General features: G+C 47.4%; 2 protein-coding genes across 3 annotated transcripts in view; one reads left to right on the forward strand and one right to left on the reverse strand.

Moving 5' to 3' along the window:
* Nucleotides 1-1,143: 1,143 nt before the first annotated feature.
* Nucleotides 1,144-4,601, reverse strand: LOC129604964 (uncharacterized). Its single transcript, XM_055513667.1, has 2 exons — nt 2,082-4,601; nt 1,144-1,818 (listed from the first exon to the last, which is right to left on the reverse strand). The coding sequence occupies exon 1, from the start codon at nt 2,737-2,739 to the stop codon at nt 2,146-2,148; it is 594 nt and encodes a 197-aa protein (XP_055369642.1). The 5' UTR covers nt 2,740-4,601; the 3' UTR covers nt 1,144-1,818; nt 2,082-2,145.
* Nucleotides 4,602-8,580: 3,979 nt separating this feature from the next.
* The window catches only part of lrrtm4l1 (leucine rich repeat transmembrane neuronal 4 like 1), a 39,824-nt gene continuing 23,753 nt past the window's right edge, over nt 8,581-24,651 (forward strand). The window contains exons 1-2 of one of the 2 annotated variants that reach the window (XR_003787769.3): nt 8,581-9,073; nt 22,082-23,778. Coding sequence is in view for 1 of the 2 variants with exons in the window: in XM_029169110.3 (XP_029024943.1) it covers nt 9,070-9,073; nt 22,082-23,712 (1,635 nt within the window). In the remaining variant the exon portion in view is untranslated. The remainder of the gene's footprint in view (nt 9,074-22,081; nt 23,779-24,651) is intronic. The other variant, XM_029169110.3, reaches the window with a different exon arrangement.

Consider the following 24,651-nt stretch of genomic DNA (forward strand, 5'->3'; position numbering starts at 1 on the left):
TTATAGACACCTTGGGCCTTTCAGGATGTCTGGGGATCTAGACAGCGATGGTTGTTCCCGTGCATGAACAAAGATTATTCTATGTTTGTGCACAGGAATAAACGATAGATGAAAAAATTACACCATTTATTCAGAAACTATTTTTTTATGGATTAAAGCTGTGAACAAAGAAGTGAACAAAGATGATTGTGGTTTGATCCATCTACACTTTGGTGCATGTTTTAATTCAGATTGGAGAATCCAGCTTCCTTCAGTTGCATTAATGAATATTTGCTCAGTTCTAATAAGTGGGAGCGTTGCAGACTGAGCTGAAATGTGTGAAACATTAAGCAAAATTTCATGGGGTGTCTGAGTGGGAGAAGCAATATTCTCATTAGAAATCTACCATTTTGATTCCTGAATGAACAAATGACTCATTCAGTGTAATTAGTCAATGAATCATCTGGATATTTCAGCCTGTTTTTGCTAACACTATAAATATATAAACATTCATATTAGCCTGGATTCAACACTGTGCTGTGTAAACATCATCTGATGGTCTGACTGTTATTTTCCAAGGAAAATTTAGTTGATGACGCTCTGATCCAAAGGTAAAAGCAATCGAATGAGCAGCAGTTTGATAGAAAAGCAGAGGATTCTTTTGCTGCCGCTTCCTATTTCACACACAAAATGTTGAGCTGCATGAGAAAACTCTTACTCGCCTGCTGTGTAATTTCTCATACCAGAAGTCCAATAAGCTTTGGTAAGAGCAACTATTGATTTTAGCTACAGGTTGAGTCGTCTTAACAATAAATGTCATCATTCGTGACATTTTAAGCAGTCCGTTTTCACAAGATGCGGCCAATAATGGTTTAATGTCACACAGTGAGTTTTTTTTTCCATAGCTGTCTGTGAATAAATGCAGTTTTTATGATCAGAGATTAGAGGAATACATCCTCTCTAGTCACTTATTTACTGCAATAAATAATAGTTCCATATAATTAAATGAATGTGGGCTTCATTTTATATTTAGTCTGGAAGACGCACATCCTAACACAGCGTCAGTCTGAGCCGCCAAGTGCTGCACAGGCAGTAATAATCAATAACTATTGCAATGATTATCCAAATTCAAACCACTCATACGCAGATTTAATGTAGCTGCACTTCGCTCCCACCGACACGCAGCTCATCCTTTATTCTGTGAATTCTGACAATAGCAGGAAACTGGAATGGAGCCGGTGACCCTGCACCTGCACAAATGAACCACAGAGATGAACACACTCACCTCATACATGGACTTAATGCGGAGAAATAATGGGAGTCTTGAACAAAGTGTTCCTCCTCATGTTGTCATGAGCATGTGAGCGCATGATGCCTCTGAGTCTTCACTGCAGGAGAACATTCCGCTCTATTCCAGAGGCCTGCGCTTTGTCGCAGCTTCGCTCATAACGTGGCTGATGTGATCTGGGGAATTACACTGAGCAGCACGTTGTAAATATATGTTGATATTGGCTCAATAGCAGAGAATGTTTGCAGCAGTTTAGTTACTGTGACCCAGAGAATAAACACGGTCCAAAGCCGACGTTTATGAAACTGCCTCTGTGATGTTACAACATGTGAGCGACAGCGTCTGGACTCGTTACGGTGAAGCCGCTGTACTTTAACCACCTTTAACCCAAACACCAGCTCCGTCCAGGAGACGCAGAGAAAACAGAGGGAGTTCAGCTCAACATCAGACTGACGGATGGGGGAGAACAGACAGGAAGCTTAGGTTAGAAGGCTTCAGCCCGTCGACATCACAGAGAACAGCTCACATCCTCCTCACAGCCTCCCCTCGATCTGAGAATAAGAAATATCAGCAAGAAATTAAATATTAGTCACCATCTATTACACAATTTTTAAGATTTTGACAGACTAACAGATGAAGCTGAAAAGCCATATTGGATGCTCACGATCCTCGAGCCCTGAGCCAACACAAAATATTACCGGGGATCATGTTGTCAGACACGTCAATGCAGAGGTTGGGGAATGTAAATAGTCTGTAGGTCTGAGACTTCTCTACCTTATTACTCAAAGTGCTTCACATCCACGACCTGACTCACCGTGGGCAACACTCCTGATTAGAGGAACTGAGCTCCACTCCTAAAGCCAGAAACATCACTAACATCACACAGGGCTGATGGTGCTGATGGTGCTGAGGGGGCAGATGAGGGTGATGGAGCTCATGGGGCTAATGGGGCTGATGGTGGTGATCAGGGTGATGGTGCTGATGGAGCTGCTGAGGCTGATGGGGCTGATGGTGCTGAGGGGGCAGATGAGGGTGATGGAGCTCATGGGGCTAATGGGGCTGATGGTGGTGATCAGGGTGATGGTGCTGATGGAGCTGCTGAGGCTGATGGGGCAGATGGTCCTGATGGTGCTGATGCTGCTGATGGGGCAGATGAGGGTGATGAGGGTGATGAGGGTGATGCTGCTGTTGGAGCTGCTGAGGCTGATGGGGCAGATGGTCCTGATGTAGGGGCTAATGCTGCTGATGGGGCAGATGGGGCTGATGGTGCTGAGGGGGCAGATGAGGGTGATGAGGGTGATGGAGCTCATGTGGCTAATGGGGCTGATGGTGGTGATCAGGGTGATGGTGCTGATGGAGCTGCTGTGGCTGATGGGGCAGATGGGGCTGATGGTGCTGATGCTGCTGATGGGGCAGATGGGGCTGATGGTGCTGAGGGGGCAGATGAGGGTGATGAGGGTGATGGAGCTCATGTGGCTAATGGGGCTGATGGTGGTGATCAGTGTGATGGTGCTGATGGAGCTGCTGTGGCTGATGGGGCAGATGGGGCTGATGGTGCTGATGCTGCTGATGGGGCAGATGGGGCTGATGGTGCTGATGCTGCTGATGGGGCAGATGGGGCTGATGCTGCTGATGGGGCAGATGGGGCTGATGGGGCAGATGAGGGTGATGAGGGTGATCAGAGTGATGCTGCTGATGGAGCTGCTGAGGCTGATGGGGCTGATGCTGCTGGGGGTGGAGGATGGTAAAGGTGCTCTTTGATTAAAGACAAAGTGGTGACATGACGCGTCTGTCTGTTACATTAAAATGCTCCGTGGCAGCGTGGACGCTGATCTGCACACACATTTCACAGACATACGTTTTAAGCACAGACATTGAACAGGAGCGAGGCAGCTCTCAGTTCAAACGCTGGCATCTGTGACGGTCTGAGGGCATCAGTGCTGTGAGCTGCACGCAGGTCTCTGCTGTGAACCAACCGTGAGACGTTCTCTGCGTTCAAGCCTGTGGGTTCGTTATAATGAATGATAATGAACGCAAACACTGAGTGCATGGAAATCTAACTTCATTTAAATGAACGGGCAGCAGAAATTCCATCATGTAGCAATTAGCAGTAATGAAAGCTTGAGCATCATATTGGCCAGAGAAGCATTTAGAGGCACGTTGCTCAACACCACGAACTGTTGTGGAACTCGATGTTCCCTTCAAAGTGTTAACATTTCTGTTTAATTCAGTCTAAAGGAAGAATTTTAATTCACTCCTCTGCAGCTTTTGCTCCACACCTTCTCCTGCTCACTTCAAATATTAGGTTCCAAAGATTCCACACCCCACTGGAGCCAATATGAAGTAGCTGAGCTCAATTAGAGGCGGGCGAGTGGAAATGTGAGCGCGCACAGCGAGTCGGGCTGTGGGTTCCTGTCAGCAGCAACGCTGGGAGCTCCTCGTGGAGACGCTCTTATCTCTGCCTCTTCAACAAAGACTCTCTGCCTGTTAAATGGTGTTGGGAAATACGAGTGAGTGTGGAAACGAGCCGTCGCTTTGTGACGGGGAGGGACTCCAATCAAAAGCTCATGTTTGATGTTGCAGAAAGCTGAAAAAATATTCCAGTGCTGAACTATTGTCTGGTTTAAGCTGCATTTTTGTGTTATTATTAAAAACGCACACAGTCACCACAGCATAGAATTCCATCCCAAACGTAACAATGGAGCAGTTTACTCTGCATCTGCACTGAGCAGATCCTAATGTCACTGGCTGTTCCCTTCCCGAGGCTGCAGAGCGTCCCGTGATCATTTTCCAGACGGTAATGGCTTAAAACAGCGGAGGGTGATGTGATGAAGAAAGATGGCCGCCCGGCGTAGACATTTAACATTTGTTATTCACAGAACATGATTGTGTTGTCCCAGATATGACAAAAAGTTTTCACTGCTGACTTAAACTCTCAACTGACTCAACAACAGAGTCGAGCTCAGATTTGTAGTCAAATCACATCAAAACTACAGAAAAGTGACATTTTGAAAACAGAGGTTTTGTGTGAACTTTAAACCCTTGGATGAAACGTGGAGCTACCAGGAGGCACCGTCTCCGTCTTCCATTAGCTTTTTGATGAGACAAGAGAAGACGGAGGGAGCGTTCAGGGTGAGGCGAACACAAAGACGCTGTGTTCATCACCCAAACCAGCGGGAGGCACGAAATCTTAATCCTTCTATTTACATTTTTATTTGCACAAAATATTGTTTAAAATGTGTCAATAGCACAAATCAGTGGCAATAAATGCGTACACAACCTGTGACAATGGCTCAGGTACCAAGGACCAGGTGCCAGGGACCAGGTGCCAGGGACCAGGTGCCAGGGACCAGGGACCAGAGACCAGGGACCAGGGACCAGAGACCAGAGACCAGAGACCAGGTGCCAGGTGCCAGGGACCAGGTGCCAGGGACCAAGGACCAGAGACCAGGGACCAGAGACCAGAGACCAGGTGCCAGGTGCCAGGTACCAGGTACCAGGTGCCAGGTGCCAGGTGCCAGGGACCAGGGACCAGGGACCAGAGACCCGGTGCCAGGGACCAGATACGGTACCAGGTACCAGAGACCAGGTGCCAGGGACCAGATACGGTACCTGGTACCTGGTACCTGGTACCTGGTACCTGGTACCTGGTACCTGGTACCTGGTACCAGGTGCCAGGGACCAGATACAGTACCAGGTACCAGAGACCAGGTGCCAGGTGCCAGGGACCAGGGACCAGAGACCAGAGACCAGAGACCAGAGACCAGAGACCAGAGACCAGGTGCCAGGTGCCAGGTGCCAGGGACCAGATACAGTACCAGGTACCAGGTACCAGGTACCAGGTACCAGGTGCCAGGTGCCAGGGACCAGATACAGTACCAGGTACCAGAGACCAGGTGCCAGGTGCCAGGGACCAGGTGCCAGGGACCAAGGACCAGAGACCAGGGACCAGAGACCAGAGACCAGAGACCAGAGACCAGGTGCCAGGTGCCAGGTGCCAGGGACCAGATACAGTACCAGAGACCAGGTGCCAGGGACTAGGGACCAGAGACTGGGGACCAGAGACCAGAGACCAGAGACCAGAGACCAGAGACCAGAGACCAGAGACCAGGTGCCAGGTGCCAGGGACCAGGTGCCAGGTGCCAGGGACCAGATACAGTACCAGGTACCAGAGACCAGGTGCCAGGTGCCAGGTGCCAGGGACCAGGTGCCAGGGACCAAGGACCAGAGACCAGGGACCAGAGACCAGAGACCAGAGACCAGAGACCAGAGACCAGAGACCAGAGACCAGAGACCAGGTGCCAGGTGCCAGGTGCCAGGTGCCAGGTGCCAGGTGCCAGGTGCCAGGTGCCAGGGACCAGATACAGTACCAGAGACCAGGTGCCAGGTGCCAGGGACTAGGGACCAGAGACCGGGGACCAGAGACCAGAGACCAGAGACCAGAGACCAGGTGCCAGGTGCCAGGTGCCAGGGACCAGATACGGTACCAGGGACCAGGTACCAGAGACCAGAGACCAGGGAACAGAGACCAGAGACCAGAGACCAGGTGCCAGGGACCAGGGACCAGAGACCAGAGACCAGGTACCAAGAACCAGATACGGTACCAGGTACCAGGTACCAGGTACCAGGTGCCAGGTGCCAGGTGCCAGGGACCAGATACAGTACCAGGTACCAGAGACCAGATGCCAGGGACCAGATACGGTACCAGAGACCAGATGCCAGATGCCAGGGACCAGATACGGTACCAGGTACCAGAGACCAGATGCCAGATGCCAGGGACCAGATACAGTACCAGGTACCAGGTACTAGAGACTATGTGCCAGATGCCAGATGCCAGGGACCAGATACGGTACCAGGTACCAGGTACCAGGTACCAGGTACCAGGTACCAGGTACCAGGTGCCAGGTGCCAGGGACCAGATACAGTACCAGGTACCAGAGACCAGGTGCCAGGTGCCAGGGACCAGAGACCAGGGACCAGAGACCAGAGACCAGGTGCCATGGACCAGATACGGTACCAGGGACCAGGTACCAGAGACCAGGGAACAGAGACCAGGTGCCAGGGACCATAGACCAAAGACCAGAGACCAGAGACCAGGTGCCAGGGACCAGGTGCCAGAGACCAAAGACCAGAGACCAGGTGCCAGGGACCAGATACAGTACCAGGTACCAGAGACCAGGTGCCAGGTGCCAGGGACCAGAGACCAGGGACCAGAGACCAGAGACCAGGTGCCATGGACCAGATACGGTACCAGGGACCAGGTACCAGAGACCAGGGAACAGAGACCAGGTGCCAGGGACCAGAGACCAGGTGCCAGGGACCAGGTGCCAGAGACCAAAGACCAGAGACCAGGTGCCAGGGACCAGATACGGTACCAGGGACCAGGTACCAGAGACCAGGGAACAGAGACCAGAGACCAGGTGCCAGGGACCATAGACCAAAGACCAGAGACCAGAGACCAGGTGCCAGGGACCAGGTGCCAGAGACCAAAGACCAGGTGCCAGGGACCAGATACGGTACCAGGTACCAGAGATCAGGTGCCAGGGACCAGGTACGGTACCAGGTACCAGAGATCAGGTGCCAGGGAACAGATACGGTACCAGGTACTAGAGACTAGGTGCCAGATGCCAGATGCCAGGGACCAGATACAGTACCAGGGACCAGGTACCAGGTACCACGTCCCAGGTACAGTGAGGCTCTGGACCTGCTCAAACTCAGCCTCTGTAAAGTGGCTCGTCGCCAGGCAGGTCTTCAGGTTTCATCTCAGGTTGTTTTCCTGCCGCTCAAATACAATGGGGCTAAATTAGATTCCCTGTATTGACAACTTCCATTCACCTGCTTGAATTAAAGTGGTTGGAAGAAAAATCGCAAACTGTCTGAAAGGGCGACTGCATGACGTAGAATAAATCCTGTTATTTGTTACATAATCAGGTCTCCTCTGCGCGTTCTGGCCCGTGTTAAGTTCAGCATCGGCAGAACGTCTGTGTGGGATTCATGACCTGACCATCAGCTTATTTATGGGCTCCTTAAGTGTGAACCAGGAGCAGGAGCCCTGCTGATTCACAACGGGGCCCCTCCGACACAGGCTGCAGGCGACAGGGGCCAACAGCCGCTCCACCCCCACCAACAGACCCCCCCTCAGGCTTGTCACATCCTGTCAGGGTCCTTCCCAATGGAAATAAATACGCTTGAATTTTGAAAAATTCTAGGAAATGAATGATGCTGAACGTGTTTGGCTTCTTACATGGAGACAATCAGTTTGTCACATGGACATCCATCCATTTTCTACCGCTTCCTCCTGTTCGGGGTCAGAAACTCCACACAAAAGGTCACTCGGGATTCAAACCCACGCCCTTCTCACTGAGGCGACAGTGCCTCAGCGAGCGCCCCTCAGATGAATAACTAGTGGGTTGAACTCTGTTCCCCGGTTCTTTCTGTTAAAATCACACTGTTTGTACAGTAACTGTAGCTGACAGGATGAAAGCCAAATAAGTGCAATGTTTAAGTTCACACATCAAAATTTATTCTAAATGCAAAAACTAAAACCCAGAATTCATCAGCTGTTGTTCTGCTTTGAAAGCTAAACTTTCAGTGCCACACAGCTGTAAAACTTTCACTAAGTCACTAAACTGTGTGACCAAAAGTCAAATTCATTGTCTTTTTCATCTCCACGTGTGAATCATCTGAAATAGGGACCAATTTAAAGACTCAACACCACTCCAGGAGTCAATCACAATATGGAAAGATGAAAGAAGGCAGGAATAAATCAAATATATGAAAGGATTATGGATGTGGGCACAACGTAAGTGCGCTTCACAGAAGACCTCTGCCACTGGCAGAAATGCAAAATTAGAGCAAACAACGAAACACACAACCTTGAATGGAGTGTTGTCACTCAGCGACAACGTCTCTGTTTAAGTTGATTTTAAAACGAGGGAGCATTGCATTTAGCCTTCCCATCTGCAATAATTATGCAACTCGAGGTGGGATCAGGCACGCTACCCACTCATGCTATAATAATGACCACATATAGCCTTCAGCTTATCCTCCACAACACCTGCATAATGGACTTATGGAGGAAACCATGGCGATCACGGAGCACAGCTCCAGCGCCGGTTCGTTTGTGTTGCTGGTGATGATGAAGATGTTAGAAGCAGATCAACAACACAACAAAAGCCGATCCAATGCGCCCAAATCTGCCTGCAGCTCTTAATTTCTGCATGAAATGTTCCTTTTTCTCTCCTCCTCGGTCTCTTTCTCCCACATGCGCGTGCCTGCACACGTGCGCACACGCGTCCCCACGCAGCCGGGCGCGCACACGGAAAGCCGCTCTCCGATGCGCCGCGCAGGAGCCTGACAGAGCAGAGCCGCCGCCTGACGACCGCTGCCGCTCCGTCCGTTGGCGCAGAGGACCCGTGCTTCCGCCGGTGACTGCGTCGACCCCCCGCGGCGCCGTCCGCTTCGTTACCGCCTCCCAACTTTTGCAGCGTGGGGCGTTTTGCCGTCGGACTCTCGCTCTCTGAATCCCGGAGTCAGGCGTCAGACTTCCAACTTGATGGCACGGTTCTGCGCGACGCGGCTGGAAAGTTGCGCTGCGCCGGGGAGCACGGACGCACACTTTGAGCGCTTTTTTTAACCGAGTCGCACGTTTTAGCATGACGGCAGGTGAGTCACCCGCTGCGTGAGAGAGGCGCGCACACTCCACGGCTTCCCAGGTGCCGCGGAGGCAACGACGCGGAGGGGATCGTGATCTGAGCGGCGCACGGAGCTTCGGAGGACGCGGGGAACGCACCGATGAGACCATGGGTGAGTGAGCGGAGCGGAGGCGGAACGAGGAGTCACCGCCATCCGCCGGCAGCTTGTGCTCCCGTGCGGGTTATTTCTGCGTCGCGAGCTGACACCCACGGCTCGAAGCGCCACTTTTAATCCTGATCTCTGCAGATCTCGTCTCAAACTCTTGAACGTGATTTCTGTTTAAGTAACGTCACCGCGAACGGAACGTAAAAACCCTCAAAGACAGTGTTCATCCCCCTAAGACTCTTTACCTTCATAGTGTGGAAGCCCAGTTGTGAATCAGTCGGTGCGCGTGCGTGCGTGCGTGTGGGGGAATTATCTGTGCACTGTGACTTGAAGCCAATTACTCGCTCCTTCATGCAAATCCTGCCGGAATGAAGACGCCCTTGCTGTTGAAACTGTAATGACAAGTTAATTCCTCCGACCTCAAACGGCCAAGACGAGGTGAGAAGCGCGTGCGCGCGCGCCTGTGTTGGCGTGTGCGTGTTTCCGTGCCCCCTCTGCTCTGACATGTTTTGACTCCATCCCGCATCTCCTGCTCCTGACAGCTCCTGGGCACCTTCCGCCCATCGCCTCCTCCATTTTACTGACGCTCGATGCTCCACAGCTAAAAAACCACAGCCACACGAACCCACGCTGGTGTCGAGCGTTGAACGGGGTCCGAGGTCCGCAGCTCCATAGGTTCTGTTTCCTTCTTTATTTAGCGGGAGCGCAGAGGAACCGTGGCTGCTCCTCAGTCTCACTTTGCGCAGGGACGACGTTGTCACTTTCAAACAGGTTGGAGCCGCTTGAAGTCACGATGTTTCGTGTCCTTCTCCGTCGTTGCAACTTTATTTTTTATGTGGCAACGAAGCACTATTATGGACGCGGCGGCGCGCGCTCGCGTGCACGCGCGGAACGCTAACGCAGGTTGGGTGCAGCTGTTTGAGTCGTGTGTCTGGACCTCTCACTTGTTGAACTTCATGTTATTGTTATTTTTAAATTCCCACACATCTGTGCAGAATGTGGCGTTCTCCCAAGTAATGAACAGCTTAGTGCAGCTACTGAGCACACGCTATTATGCTTTTAATTATGTCATTACAGTTACTATAACCCACAATAAGTGGCTGGTTTTGTTGGAATTTGCTGCTGAAACTGCCTGGGTGACAGCATGAATCCATCCTCATCCTCATCCAGGGAGCAAACGTTCCTCCTTAAATCTGACAGTAACATCTGAAATCATCAATATTCAGTTTTACTAATCATCGTCACAGAAACGCAGGAGCTGTTTTGGCAGCATTCAGCCAACACAACAACGACAACACACTTGTTTTCAGTGTAGGCGCTAGATTGTGAATGACTCTAGTGAAGATTCACTTTGCAGTGATTTAACCAAAGACCAGCACATTTAAGGAAGCACAACAAACCTGTCATTTGTGCTTTAATTGATCAACTGCTGCCAGTGATTTGTGATGTTTGACTAATTATTTTAAATCAACTCTGCTCCCCCTTTTAGATATAAAGAGCAGACCAGGGAAATACTCCTGACTAACTACTGTAGCTCAGCACTGATGAATTATAATCACCCATTTGTGACTAAAGCTGTGAAATGAATATTCAGTCTTGCCTCCCACAGCCGCGAACACAGACAGGCAGGTAGAGGAAGTAAGGTCAGGAGGAAATAATGCAACAGCCATTATCAACAGCGACGTTCTCCAGTCTGACTCAACAAGCTCATCTGCTGTAGTAGAACCGCTTTGACATGAGCAAAAGGGCAATTACACTCAAACAACCTTCAATTTATTCAATAATGCATCGGTTTCCTTCAGCAGAGTCAGACTGTAATTGCTCCGTGGAGCACTTTTTTGGAAAAATTAGATGAAGTTCTTGGAGAGATTCTGTGAACACAGCTTTAAGCTTAAAGCTTCGAGCTCACAGTGTTTCTGTGCAGATAATTAGAAGATGCAGTTCTAATCATACCTTGGCAAACCTGCAATGAGCATTAAGGTCACTGTGAACAGAACAGAGGCTCTGTAAATTCATTATCATATTAATACAGGAAAATAAGAGCAAATAAGTTCATTTGATTGAAATCTGGGCCTCTTCAATAGAAACCAGTCAAACCAGTGGTTGCTGTCGGAGGTTTTACAGTTCTTCTACTGTAGCATGTACAAAATGCTTCAAAACAGTTGAAGTCATCATTTAGTCTCATTGTGTGAGTGTGAGCCGTGTTCCAGGACCTGTGTGAGGTCCATCAGGAATCCTTTGCAGCCTTTAAGCGCCGTTCACTTCACCACAAACCCAACGCCATTAACGCGCCATGACACTGAACTCCACCGAACGTGGCGTCGTTCGCGATCAGAGAAGCTCCTCGCTCCAAAAGCACACGTTTGTTCTTTTGTTTTTCCCTGAGATGAATGTGAGCGGCTGCACGTTGAACCCATGCAGTGAAATATGGGCAGAGAAACAAAACTGAGAATAACGTCTGGCAGGAAGAGCTGGAGCTGAGCTGGAACGAGGAGGAGACACGTGACAGAACATTTAGTGACGCTGAAACACACAAGCAGCCGTTTGTCTGTTTCAAACATTTCATCATGTTTGTAACAATTTAGAATCATTGTAGGACACGAGCAAAATGCACCCAAACGAATCTAACTAGAAAAATAGCTCATATGGAAAATAAACAGAGACAATGAGGAAAGAAGCAAACAAAAAGAAAATGGAAGCAACTAACAAACTAACAGAGAAACTGTGGACAATAAAACAAACTAGTGGATTTAAATGCAAATAAGCTAACAAAAAAAAACAGATACAAACTATTTAATGAACTAAAAATGAAAGTGAGGATGAACGAGCTTTGGAACCAGGACGAACACAAGGAGAACAAAGCGTGAACACGTGACGACGAGTGATGAGTGCGAAGCAGGAAACAGCAGCAGCGCCTCCTTCAGGCCGGAGGGCGAACTGCACGCCGCCGCCCCACTTTCATTTCACCGCCTTTATTTCCCAGAGGTCCGTTTGTCTGAACAGCCACTCAGTGTGTGTCAGCTTTCTGTTCTGTACAAACCAAATGGTCTCTGATGTAAACGTGAAGTAAATTTTTCCAGCGCGGCTAAACTCACTTTAAATTCCTCCGGACGCTTGCTGAAACCGTGGCCGCAGGCCGTTCCCTGGACTCAACGGTCTTCATGCAGATTGTGGCTGCAGACTGGGACTTTTCCTGACTTAGTGCTGGACTGAATCAATTATCTGTTCAAATGACCCTGAAGTGTGAGGAGTTTACGGACCTAAGTTTAACGCTACTGATTGGATTTTTATTATTTTCAATCATAACACGAGATTTCAATTACGCCTTGAAATCCCTCAGTGTGACAGGTGGCGCCACAGAATAATGATGGAGAGTGAGGTGGAAGCGTCATCAGATTTATTTCATTCTCGCCTCCATCTCATGCTGCCAAACGTAAAAGCCTCGTTGGTTCTGCTTTGGCTGCGGAGGAACCCGCAGGTTTTCCTCCTCTTTCGTTTGGTGTAAAGCGCCGCAGACTCGAGTGCTTCTCGCCGACGAAGGCGACTGCTTCCACGTTTGGTTGAAGTCCTATTTGAACGCAGGCCTCAGAGTTTCAGCCCAAGCACAATGACATGTTTCAGCAGAAATGCCAAGTTTTTTGTTCAGCAAATCATCTGATCTGTGGTTCCTTAAATACAAACTCAGAAGTGATTAAATGTGCGTTAGTGTGTGTCACCGCACGTGTTTAGCTTTAGTCAGGAAGAAACAGCAGCTCCACCTCCGTCCGGGAGGAGCTCAGAAAGAGAACTGTTTTTGTCCCGTTACCATTTGAAAACTGATAATTTGATTTTATTTAGTAAGTTTATTGAAGTTTTCTTGTAACTGGACTTGGAAAACACAAAAAAATAGGAAAAAGTATAATTTCCATCTCATATAAAAATATGATTTCCTGGCATCCAGACCAGATCCAGTAAGAAGTTTATGACAGAGCTCACTCACATGAAACTGATTTATCACCACCAGGAAACGCTGAATTATGAGTAAAATAATTATTGGGTTTCACATTCCTCAATGGGTGAACACGACCTGTGACACATTTGACCTTTACCGATTGCCAGCACACACACACACACACACACACACACACACACACACACACACACACACACACACACACACACACACACACAGAGTCGTGTTTCACATCTACGTGGGGACTTCCCATTGACATAATGCCTCCCTAGTTCCTCACTTTAACCATCACAACTAAAGGCAGACGTCTGATCTTTGCTCTAATCTGAACCAAACTTCAATTCTAACCTCAGCCCTAAAATCACATGTTGACCCTCAAAAAGGCCTTTGGACCGGTGGGGACCTGCCAAGTGTCCCCACGTTGTCACAGTGTCCTCACCTTGATAGGAAAAACATGGTTTATGGTCCCCACGTCGAAGGAAAACCCTGTACACACACACACACACACACACACACACACACACACACACACACACACACACACACACACACACACACACACACACACACACACACACACACTCTGCTCGGCCTCTCGGTGCCGATCTCTTGACATCGCTGCTCTTATTGATCAGCTCCTGCCTCACGACACAAAAGCCACTGAATTTGTGTGTGAGTGAAAGTCCTGACAAGTCGACCGTCCCAGACAGTTGCAATAATTTATAGAAACCAAAGCTTTGCTGGTGTCTGAGAAAGATGAACAGCAACTGGAGGGAAAAGCAGAGACTGAGGCGAACATTAAATTCTTACTGACTAATGGTCCATTTCTGTCTTTGGTGGATCAGGCACCAACGTCACGCTTGGATCCAAGGCTTCAGGAGCAGATGATTAGAGTTTGAATGGGAATATAAACATCTGTTAGCAGCGTCAGCACGGCCACTGCTTTCTCTTCTCCATCGTCACTGCTCACGTGCTCAGCAGAGCCCAGCGCCGCCAACGCAGCTCCAGCCCACGGTGATTTGGCTCAAGCTCTTTTCTGAGTGGACCTCCGTCCACCGCTGCTCATTAAGGCGGCCTTTTCCCACAGCAGTGACACTTTAATAGGCCCACACAAGTGGCAGGTGTAAAATAGCTGACATTCACAGGAACCGTGAAACCTTTTTCAAGGATTTTATCCATGCAAATTATATTTCACATGCTTGAAAAGCAGAACATTTGATTTTCACAAATAGGCTTTAAAAGGAGACTTTTCAGACTGTTTGCGGGTTTTGTCATTCGAGTATAAAATGTTTGGAGCTTCACTAAAACGCTGCGACACACATTAATATGTACAGTATGAAGCGGATGAGCCGAAGCAGAGTCGTGACACGGCTTTGAGTCTGGATTCTATACGAGAGCTGCAGCAGTGGGTCCTGATGCTCCGTCCACATGTTTAACATGTTAGAGAGAGCAACTGTAGAAACGAGCAGCAAAGACAAAGCATCTAATTAGTGATTATAATGACCGGTGCTGGACCTTGAAATGTTCTGGTTGAAGGATTGGAACAAATAGGCTGAGGGCTTAATTGGATCATAGAGTGCAGAGCCAATTGTGTTGCTGCTGTATTACTCCACAGGATTCTGTTATCAATATGGACAAAACACATCCAGCAGTGAATGCACAGGAACAGGTTGATGAACGGCTTCAAAACCAGATGTCACTTTAAATGTTTAACAGTTCAATTAAAATGAGTCTAAGCCACTTTACAGGTAGCAACATCAGAGATGGAAGAAAAGCCTCTTAAATAGGTGGAAACAGACGGTGAAGTGGGTGAAGCAGACTCGGAGGTTAATGTGGATGTGAATGAATCTGAATCCTGATCAGGTGAGAAGAAGAAATTTGAATCAAAGCTAACAGATTCATTAGTCTGTGTGACCTTTGTTTGATCCCAAACCCACAGACTGAGACGAGCTTTGCTGCTGTAACAGTTGCTGCCTAATGAACAATTAAGTGCATCTTATTGGATTATTAACCATCACTGGTGAGCAGATGCATAATTTGGTATTTGGTGACTGAGAAAATACAGTCGTTCACATTTACACCTAAAATATGAAGTCACGCGGGATGATACCTTTAACCTCTGTGTCACTAATGGAGCATAGACTTGCTTCCAAGTCTTATGTATATTTCATGACATTTTATCCCAAGAAATGTCATAAATGTAGTTCATCACTATCTTCTCTGAATTTGTGTTGCTAGGCAACATCAACTGTACGTTTTAAGAGAAGGTGCATTCACACGGTTTTAATCAGACAAACTAAAGTGAAGCAGAGCAGCCCATTGTAGAGATGCTGGTGTAGCTGCAGTGCAGGCTGGTGCTCTGCTCCCTGTCTGTCACACGCTTTGCCTGAAATTCTCTAACCCACAGCTTTTTTTATTTCCTGTTTATTACCTCTGCTCTCTCGCTGTCCTCCTCCTCCTGCAGCAGCTCCTCACAGCCTGTTAGCTTCACTCCAGCTAAGAGGGGAATAATTTAATATTCACCACTTTCAGATGATTTCGATTCCTGGACGGACACACATCTGAAGGATGCTTTGCATACTTCCTGGTGAGACGCTGTTTATCATAGCTCTGTGGCTGCCGTGCTGGCATCACCTGGGCGTTAATGCTGTGAATGAACTCCAACTACAGACAAACACTTGAATCATGGGCTTTGGTTGGCAGCCTATCACACTCCAAAAACCCTCAGCGGTCCAGTTGAGACTGATGCTACTGTCAGGGGTTCAGATGAACCGCCTGTTTATGTGATCATCTCTGACCTACAGCACAGTATGCATGCCACAGGCCGCTTCTTTGGCTGCATTAGTACTGTAGGAATCGTATGCACTGTACCGTATGTTGGCAAACTCTCTAATGAGGGATGCTAATGCTCTGACTTAGCGAATCAATAGACCTAATCATGTGATTAGGTCTTTAAGCGGTAGCGATTTAGGCCTTCCTCGTTCTCCTATAAAGCAGCCAGCAGGCGCTTCAGCCGCCCCATCCTCATCCTGTTATTTCTCTGCTCCAGCGGCCCCTCGGCTCATTGGAGCTGCATCCCCCCATCACCAGACAGAAAAACTGGAGTTTAAATTGACTGCTCATTTAATTTCAGCTCTAAATGGAGGCTGCAGCTTTTAAGTTGCATTGCTGGCATCATAATAAGCAGCTGAGCTCTAATTGTTTCGTATATTGTTGGTGCTGTATTTAGGAGCGGCTGCTCCTCCTACAGTATCTCCCGTCTGCATGCGTTTGCCACTCCAGCGGTAGTAAAATGGGCTTTTATCATAAATCAGCCATTTTACTGCTTCATGCTTTAGCTGTAAGTTGAAATTACAGCTGACTGCAATTTTCAAATTAATGGGTGTAAAATAATGGGTTTTAAGTGTGTAAAGGGTGCTTCATTTCAATATTGCAATGCCTGTGTTCAATTAATCATAGTTGCACGACGGGCCCCGTGACTGGTGATATGTCACATACAGTACAATGTTCTCTGAAAGTATTTTTAATTTTATGTGCCTTAAATCTGAGTGAACACACTCGATAATGCAATATATCACACAGGCTGTAGCGCCACGGAATTGTGCTTGCCTAAGCTCAATCACACATCACACACTTTAAAACCCTTGGCTTTTGTGTCAGAGAGGAAGACGGGCAGGCAGGAAAGAAAGGCCGGATGTGGAAATATCAAGGGCACATGTGAAACTTCAAGGGCTGCACAGATGTCATCTCTTTACGGCAGCTACTACGACCAGAGCCTCCTCGTTCACCACTGTCAGTCAGGACGTGATTCAAACCTCTTCCGACTCATACGTCAAATCATCACAATGTTTCATTTTATATAAGATGCAAAGATTAGCAAAAAACCATAACCACTTGTCCAACTATTTCATTTAAAATGTTCTGCTGGTCAATAATCTTAAAACGCTGCCACAAAGAAACCCGCACCCACAATGAATGTGTGTGACCTGTGCTACAGTAGAGCATTTAATAAGGAATAGGAGACATATTTTGTTTTCTTGTGCACTTTTCATTTCTTTGAAGTGCCCCAGAGTGCGGCCTTAGCACTGTTGGCCAACCCACTTGGGCACTCTGGGTAATAGCCTTTGCATCAGTGCTCAGAGCACCATGCATTCAAATGAAATATCAACTTGTCGCTGGGCCAAGGAAGACGACAGCTGAGTCCTGCCAGAGCCCACTCCTCCCTCCTGGGGAGGGAAGGAAGTCTCACTTTTATGGGATTTCAGGGCCGCTGCCGCTGGAATCTGACCTTATCTGAGGTAATTGGGGAAAAGATATATTTTAGGACATTATGTAATGGTAGAGTTTTGCCTTTTTGCGTTTGCGAGGCGCGTTAAGCTTACGTTTAATGAGAGCATTTGAGTGTAATTTCTTTCTGTGGGTGAGTTGTTGAGCCCAGGGGGGACGTGGAGCCCAGAGCCTGCCCTTTAATTGATATTTATTGGCTTCAAATGTGTCTTCATGAGACGCAAACTGTGTCGAAGCATGTTTCAACTAAAAGGAAACACAGTGAGATCTGGTTTGCTTTGAGGCACAATTGTGTGTTTGTGGACGATGCGGCAGCGACCACAGATTCGACTGAATGAGATTTAATTCCCTACCTGATTGTTCGAGCTTAATAAAGTTTCAGAGAAGCATGAAGTCGTTTACTTTAGCAGAGAAAACCTTGGCTTTTTTAGGATACGCTGAGATACTTAGAGCGTAGAGGGTTCATCTGGTGAACAATTAAATGAACTTTGCCAGAATATTTTTACAATATTTTACCAAGTGCAGAGCTCAGAAGTTTGTTATGTCTGAAATCACACTGGGAGAAAACACAATTCATGCTGTGGTGAGCTCACTTTCTTGTTTTGAACTTCCTGTGAAGTATCAGCAACTTGTTAGAGAAGGGACCAAGTCTCACAAACTAAAGGGAACTCATCTAGTCTCAGTCAGTGTGTTTGCTGTGACGACTGGTCACATTCTTATGAAGCTCTGGAAGCATTCTTCACTTTGTCTTTGCTGTTGGTGACTCTGTACAGCTTGTCAGCAGACAGATGCATGAAGTCCTTTGCATTCTTATGGTAGATCAGTAGACAAACGCAGTGGAACAGGGTTCAGGAGCAAATATCCTGAAGACAACATTGGGACGTGGAAGCAGCTCAGACTCACATGCACTTTTACGAAGCAGCAGACGTCCATGTTGGTTCTTTCTACCACACTTTTTCTATACTATATTCCATTTGTCTTTTATGAATTATTTAAAAAGCTCCGTGTGATTGATTTGATTTGTTTGCAGCCTGCTTGATCAGCGTGGTGGATCTGTTGTAGCTCAGATCACCTCTGAGTGAAAAAAACACCACGTAGAGTAACGAGTAATGATGATTTGACTGTTGATGGCAGGAACAGGATAAAAGCATCAGCAGTGTTTGACAGAGGCTCACTTTGAGTTAAAGGCAGCGTATTATTCAGCAGGACGATAACTAAAGAGCATTTTCAGGCTGATGAGGGGAATATTTGTACCTGCTTCATTCAGTGAGAGGCAAGAAAGCAAAGGACACAAAGCACCTGGTGAAATCAAAAAGGCAGCGTCATCAAGTGTAAAACATCTAAAATATCTCCACTATCTTCGGTTTTGTGCCTAATTGCTCTTGAACACCAAGTAGTTTAAATCGGTGGCTCCTTCCACCCATTCGCTTCCGAAAACGGTGAGAGTCTGCGCTGATTAAAGCAGCGACTCACACTTTTATGCTGCGGCCAATATTTTACTGCGACATGAATATGCTGAATCACAGAGACTGAGAAAAAAAAGCATATTTGCTGCCTGAGTCTGTTCCACATCCGATGCATGAAAACAGATGCAAACCCAGAGAGATGACTGCACACAACGCGACAGTTAATTATTGGATAATCAAACTGCATTAAAGCAGAAACCTCTCTCGCTCCCGCTCTCCGACGCTCCCACCGGAGCCGGCGTTACACACGTCCAGTGGGTTTTTAGAACTCTTCTGTCTAAGCGGAAATCCATGCTGAACCAATGTCTGCTAATTAAAAACACTGCCATGCAGAGTGAGCATCAATGAGCCAGTGGCTGAATATTACGGCTTCCCAGCACATCGTCGAGTCTGGAGTTTTGTAAAATAAATTCCGATTCCCCTTCGTGGTATTTGACTGGGAGCACGCACGCTACGTCCCAAATGTGGCTTTATTGATATGACACAGCGAGGTTCCCCCGGAGGCTGCGCTCTCCGCCCTCCTAAATGATCCAATGGGATTATGATTCAGAGGAAACTGATGACTGCGTGTAGTGTTACGGAGGCTTGGTCACTTCACAGAGCACCTAATGGAGGTGATGGAAGTGGCGGCGCATTTATTGCTTGGAGGACACGAGGGATTTATTTATAGCACATTTTCTCATGGCAAGTATCTTCCTACGCGTCCTCATGAGCTCACTATCAGCAGAGCTCATTCCTTCTGCTGCTCCACAGTGTGAAGTTAATCATTGAAGAATCCCATTTATTTACACTTGGATTGCACTTTATAACAGAGACACAAACTGTATTTACTGTACAGCTCCCTATTTTGTTACTTTTTGGGAGTTTTCGCCGCTTTCCTGAACTAACGTGAAAACACAGAACGCGTATCCCATGGCTGTGTGTTGCTGTACTTATTTTGATGCTGATCCAGCATCCATAAATCATCTCTTGACATTTTCTATTATTAAAATAGATTCAGAAAACGGTGCAGCCTCGGTGGAGCGGTGCTCTTTGAGTGCTTTCTACTGTAGCCGTTGCAAGGTGGTTGTCATTGAGACGGCAGATCTTTTAAAATTGTGCAATGGCAGCCTCAAGCGTAATTAATGTTTCACAAGAGCTATGAATTTACAACTAGAATAGAAGTGTAACATTCATTCATGTGCTTCTAATCAAAATAAACAAATCTATGATTATAATAAATAGAAAGGTTAAATATAACAGCACCCAGATGTGCTACTATAAATTTAATTTCTAATAGCTGGAACAAATTTCGAATCAATAGGCAGCGTAACAAGAGGAGGTTTAGACGGACGTCATTTCCAATGGGTGTGAGGAGTTTTTTCACAGCTGTTCCTGTTTGCCAATTTTACGGTACAGAAACCCGCCAGCAGTGAGATGCAGCACGTGATTAATGCTGTGGATGTAGGACACTCATGTCCGCAGCGCGTTTTAGCATGAAGCTGTCAGGTGCTGTGTGACACTTGCAAAGCGTTTACATAATGATGTCCCCTGAGGTGGAGCGAAGCTGGAGGGGTCGGTACTGGTCCCAGACAGAGACCTGGGTTCAAGTCCGCCAGCTCTCCTTGAACCGAAGGAAGGAAACCTCCCGCGGTTCAAGGACGAGCAGTCGCTGGTGACTCCAATACAGTAAAGTGCCTCTGACCTGGAGCGTTGGTCTAAATGGAAGCTGTAATGAATATTAATTAATACACACGAGGCATTACGACACTTACTGTCCATTTGGAGTTAGTGACTTCCAGAGTCCACAGGTTCCACAGATCCTCATGACACTTCAACGCATAAACATGCTCCTCGTTGTTAACAGTCAAGTGTTGAAGCAAACAGGGTCCTGAGGGGAGTTTGGGCGCATTAGAAAGTCAAATTTCCATGAAATATCCTTCGTTTGAGTGTTATTGAAAATGAAAGTAGAAGGCGTCTATGATCAAGGATCCATCCTTTGACATACACATGGTTTAGTATTAGGACACTGACCCATCTTTTTTTGTACTACAACACGTAGAATTTTAGATCAAAGTAGTGTATACGGTCAAAGGGTGTCTGTGAGCTGTAATCTAAGGCTGCTTCCATTAGGACCGTTACAAATAACCCACATTATTCCATCCATCCATTTATTATCCAAACCACTTTCCCTCATAAGGGTCGTGGAGATGCTGGAGCCGGTCCCAGCTGTCATTAGGCGAGAGGAAGTGAACAGGTCGAGGGACCAACGCAGGACGGCTCACATGAAATCAGTCCCTGACTTTGCCTAAGGCTAAATTAACCATCTGACTTCATTAAGGTTTTTACACTTTTTACTCTTTATTATCTCGCTCTATATAACAGATTTACATGATCTTGTTGGAACAACTCTTAGTTTGGTGTTATTCGAGGGCTGTGAGTAGCTACGGCTCTTTGATTGTATCCGGCTAATGTATAAGTTTGGACGCTGCACAAACTTAAAGGGCTGTTATCAATTGGTTATGACCCGTGACTCACATGCTCGACCATCATCGTTCAAGCTACTGTATAAACAACAAACCCCCGCAGGAAGAAGTAAACATTTCGCCCCCCCCAGAATTTTTTACTGAAGTAGCGTTCACCAAGCAGGACAATTGTTGACAATATTCGTCACATTTTTGCAAAAAACTCCATTGACTAATCAGCGTGATTGTGGTTTAATGTCTCTAAGTGAGGCCTTATAATATTAAGTATTTGGCTTCATGCTGTCTGCTGCCAACACGTTTAGACAACATAAACATAGCGGTCTTTGCTCGTCTCCCACCGTAGTCACAGTGAAGCCAATCGCTACATGCTCCTCATACATTATTCCCTCGTCTTAACTTAGGTTTGTCTCATTATCTTGTTATCTGCACTTTATATGTCCGGCTCTGTGCTGTGTCTTATTCTGTGCTAAAAACTTGCTGTGACAAAAAAGCATGTTCCTCGTGGTCAAACACACGGTAACGTGTGTTTGCACTGTAAAGGCAGTTCTGCACAGTATGAACTTGTAGGGAAAAGAGATGGAGATTAGTAATAACTCTGGAGGAAGTTTAAAAAATGCTGTGTCAGGTACAAAGTTCAAAGTTCAAAAGGTAGATGTAATCATAGCTTCCCAGTGAAGCAGAAAGTCTGAGGCAGATGTGTAGGATGCTTGTCCAGATGCTTATTATCCGTGTAAAGTGCGTGTGCTCAGAATATAAATAGTGCCTGATGAACATTTCTGTGGTGTGTTTGTATAAACTTCAACCTTCATTAAACTCATCCCATTGTCTTTTCTTGTCTCTTCAGGTCCGTTGCTGTGTGATGGGCGACTGACGCACCTCCTCTTTCCGCTCCTCCTCCTCCTTCGGGCCCCCCTGTTACTCAGCTTTGGTGAGCGCACCTGCCCCAATAGCTGCCGATGTGAGGGTAAAACCGTCCATTGTGACTCATCTGGATTCATCGATGTCCCAGAAAACATCTCTGTGGGTTGCCAAGGCCTCTCCTTGCGCTACAATGAGCTCCACACGCTTCTACCGTATCAGTTCGCCCACCTCAGCCAGCTGCTTTGGATTTACTTGGACCACAACCAGATTTCAGCCGTTGACAGTCGTGCATTCCAGGGGGTCCGCAGACTCAAAGAGCTCATACTGAGCTCCAACAGGATCGCGTCCCTGCACAACTCAACATTCCATGGGATTCCTAATCTTCGCAGCCTAGACCTGTCCTATAACAAACTGGAAATCCTGCAGCCGGGTCAATTCCATGGCTTACGAAAACTCCAAAACCTACACCTTCGCTCAAACGGTCTCTCCAACATCCCAATCCGAGCATTTCTAGAGTGCAGAAGTTTGGAATTTCTGGATTTGGGCTACAATCGAATCAAAGCCCTTACACGCACCACCTTTTTAGGCCTGCAGAAGCTGATGGAGTTGCATTTGGAGCACAACCAGTTCTCACGGATCAACTTTTTTCTTTTTCCACGTTTAGCCAACCTGAGGTCTCTCTACCTCCAATGGAACCGCATTAAGGTGGTGAACCAGGGCCTTCCATGGACTTGGTATACGCTGCAAAAACTTGACCTGTCTGGAAATGAGATCCAGACCCTGGACCCGGCCGTGTTCCACTGCTTGCCCAACCTCCAAGTCCTCAATCTGGAGTCCAACAAACTGTCCAACGTGTCTCAGGAGGCGGTGTCAGCGTGGATCTCCCTGACATCCATCAGCCTCGCAGGGAACATGTGGGACTGTGGTACTGGCATCTGCCCTCTCGTGGCTTGGTTGAGGAATTTCCGGGGCAGTAAAGACACCACTATGATATGCAGCAGCCCAAAGTATCTCCAGGGAGAAAAAATCATGGAAGCCACAAGAAACCACGGCATCTGTGAGGAAACTGATTACATTCTCACTGAAACGCCCTCACCAATGTCAGAGCTCATTTCCGAAGCCACTGCTGAACCGACCTTTGCTCCTACTAGCGGTTCTCCACCTTTGCCACCAACCAGCACCTTTGGTCCTCCTACGCCACTAAGACCTCGACCTATCCCTCATCCTACCTTTCCAGTGCACATGAGCAAAGACCCAAGAGACTCTGTAGCTCGTGCTCGACCCACGCCCATACCGCCCCCAGAGATGGAGCACATGACTCTGCACAAGGTGGTGGTGGGCAGCGTGGCGCTCTTCTTCACCATGTCGCTAATCTTAACAATCGTCTATGTTTTGTGGCGGCGCTACCCAGGCGCAACCAGGCTGCTTCACCAGCGGTCGATGGTGGGTCGGAAGCGTCGCAAAAAGAGTCCAGAGCCCGAACAGAACCTGAGCTCCCAGCTTCAAGAGTATTACATGAGCTACAACCCTGCAGCCACACCAGAGGCATTGGAGGTGCTAGGCAATGGCACTGGCTCCTGCACTTGCACAATTTCTGGCTCCAGGGAGTGTGAGGTATGATCCGTCGCATCGCCCCAAAAAATAAAACTCAAAATCAAAATGCAAAGGCCCAACAGAGAGGTAAATCTTTTATCAATTACGCCCTGTACAACGACACTGCTGATCACAGTTAAGCACCCTTGATTTTTCATTCATGACACGCTTCACCTCGAATGTGTCCGATTATTCAGGCTTTTACTATGAACCTCAAATTCAAAGTGGATTTGAAAGCATCTGAGAACGTGAACCTGGACCCAGAAGAAAGGATTCAGGTGCCTCCAACCAAAATTAGACCTTTTCTGTCCTTTGACACTATTTCAGGTTACAGACCCTGAATAGTTGGACACTGTCAAACTCTTTGACGGTCTTCACCCACCGGCATGGCTTGGCTGACACATGTGTGGGGGTTTGGATGGTGGCGGGTGTTTGGTGAAGGCTCCCAGTGTGCCCACACAATTAATATTACTATTCAGAGCAAATGTTGACCAAGTGCTGTGGAAGTGATCACAGTTTGACAGTTTGAAAGTCAAATGGCAAAGTGAGTGGATTGCTCACTTCTTCAGTCATGCGAGAATTTATGGTAATACAATAATCCCAAAGCTTATGATATGGCTTTAAATGTGGATCCCTGTGCTGTAATAACAGGTCGATTTATATACCGGGGTAATTACAAAGGCCTATTTGATCACAGTGAGCGTTCTCATCAAGCCACACTTCACTGTGAATATAGACATTTATAACTGAAGGTAACGAAAGTCATGCAAATTGAGCAGAGGTTTCTGGTCTGGAAGCAGCTCACAATATTCCAATATTATTATTATTTAAACAGCAACATGTTCTGAGATTCACCAGCATGACAGCGTTGAGTGAGGACAGACCAATTCCAACTAAAGCCAAATGACGGCATGGCGTCCGTCCATCCAGTGGAAGTCACTCAGTCTCTGAACTGACAGC

Source organism: Betta splendens, chromosome 12, assembly GCF_900634795.4.
Source record: "Betta splendens chromosome 12, fBetSpl5.4, whole genome shotgun sequence".
NCBI lineage: Eukaryota > Metazoa > Chordata > Actinopteri > Anabantiformes > Osphronemidae > Betta > Betta splendens.

Coding starts and splice junctions, on each gene's coding strand:
- LOC129604964 (XM_055513667.1), bottom strand. CDS start 2,739: ATGAGCTCCATCACCCTCATCACCCTCATCTGCCCCCTCAGCACCATC.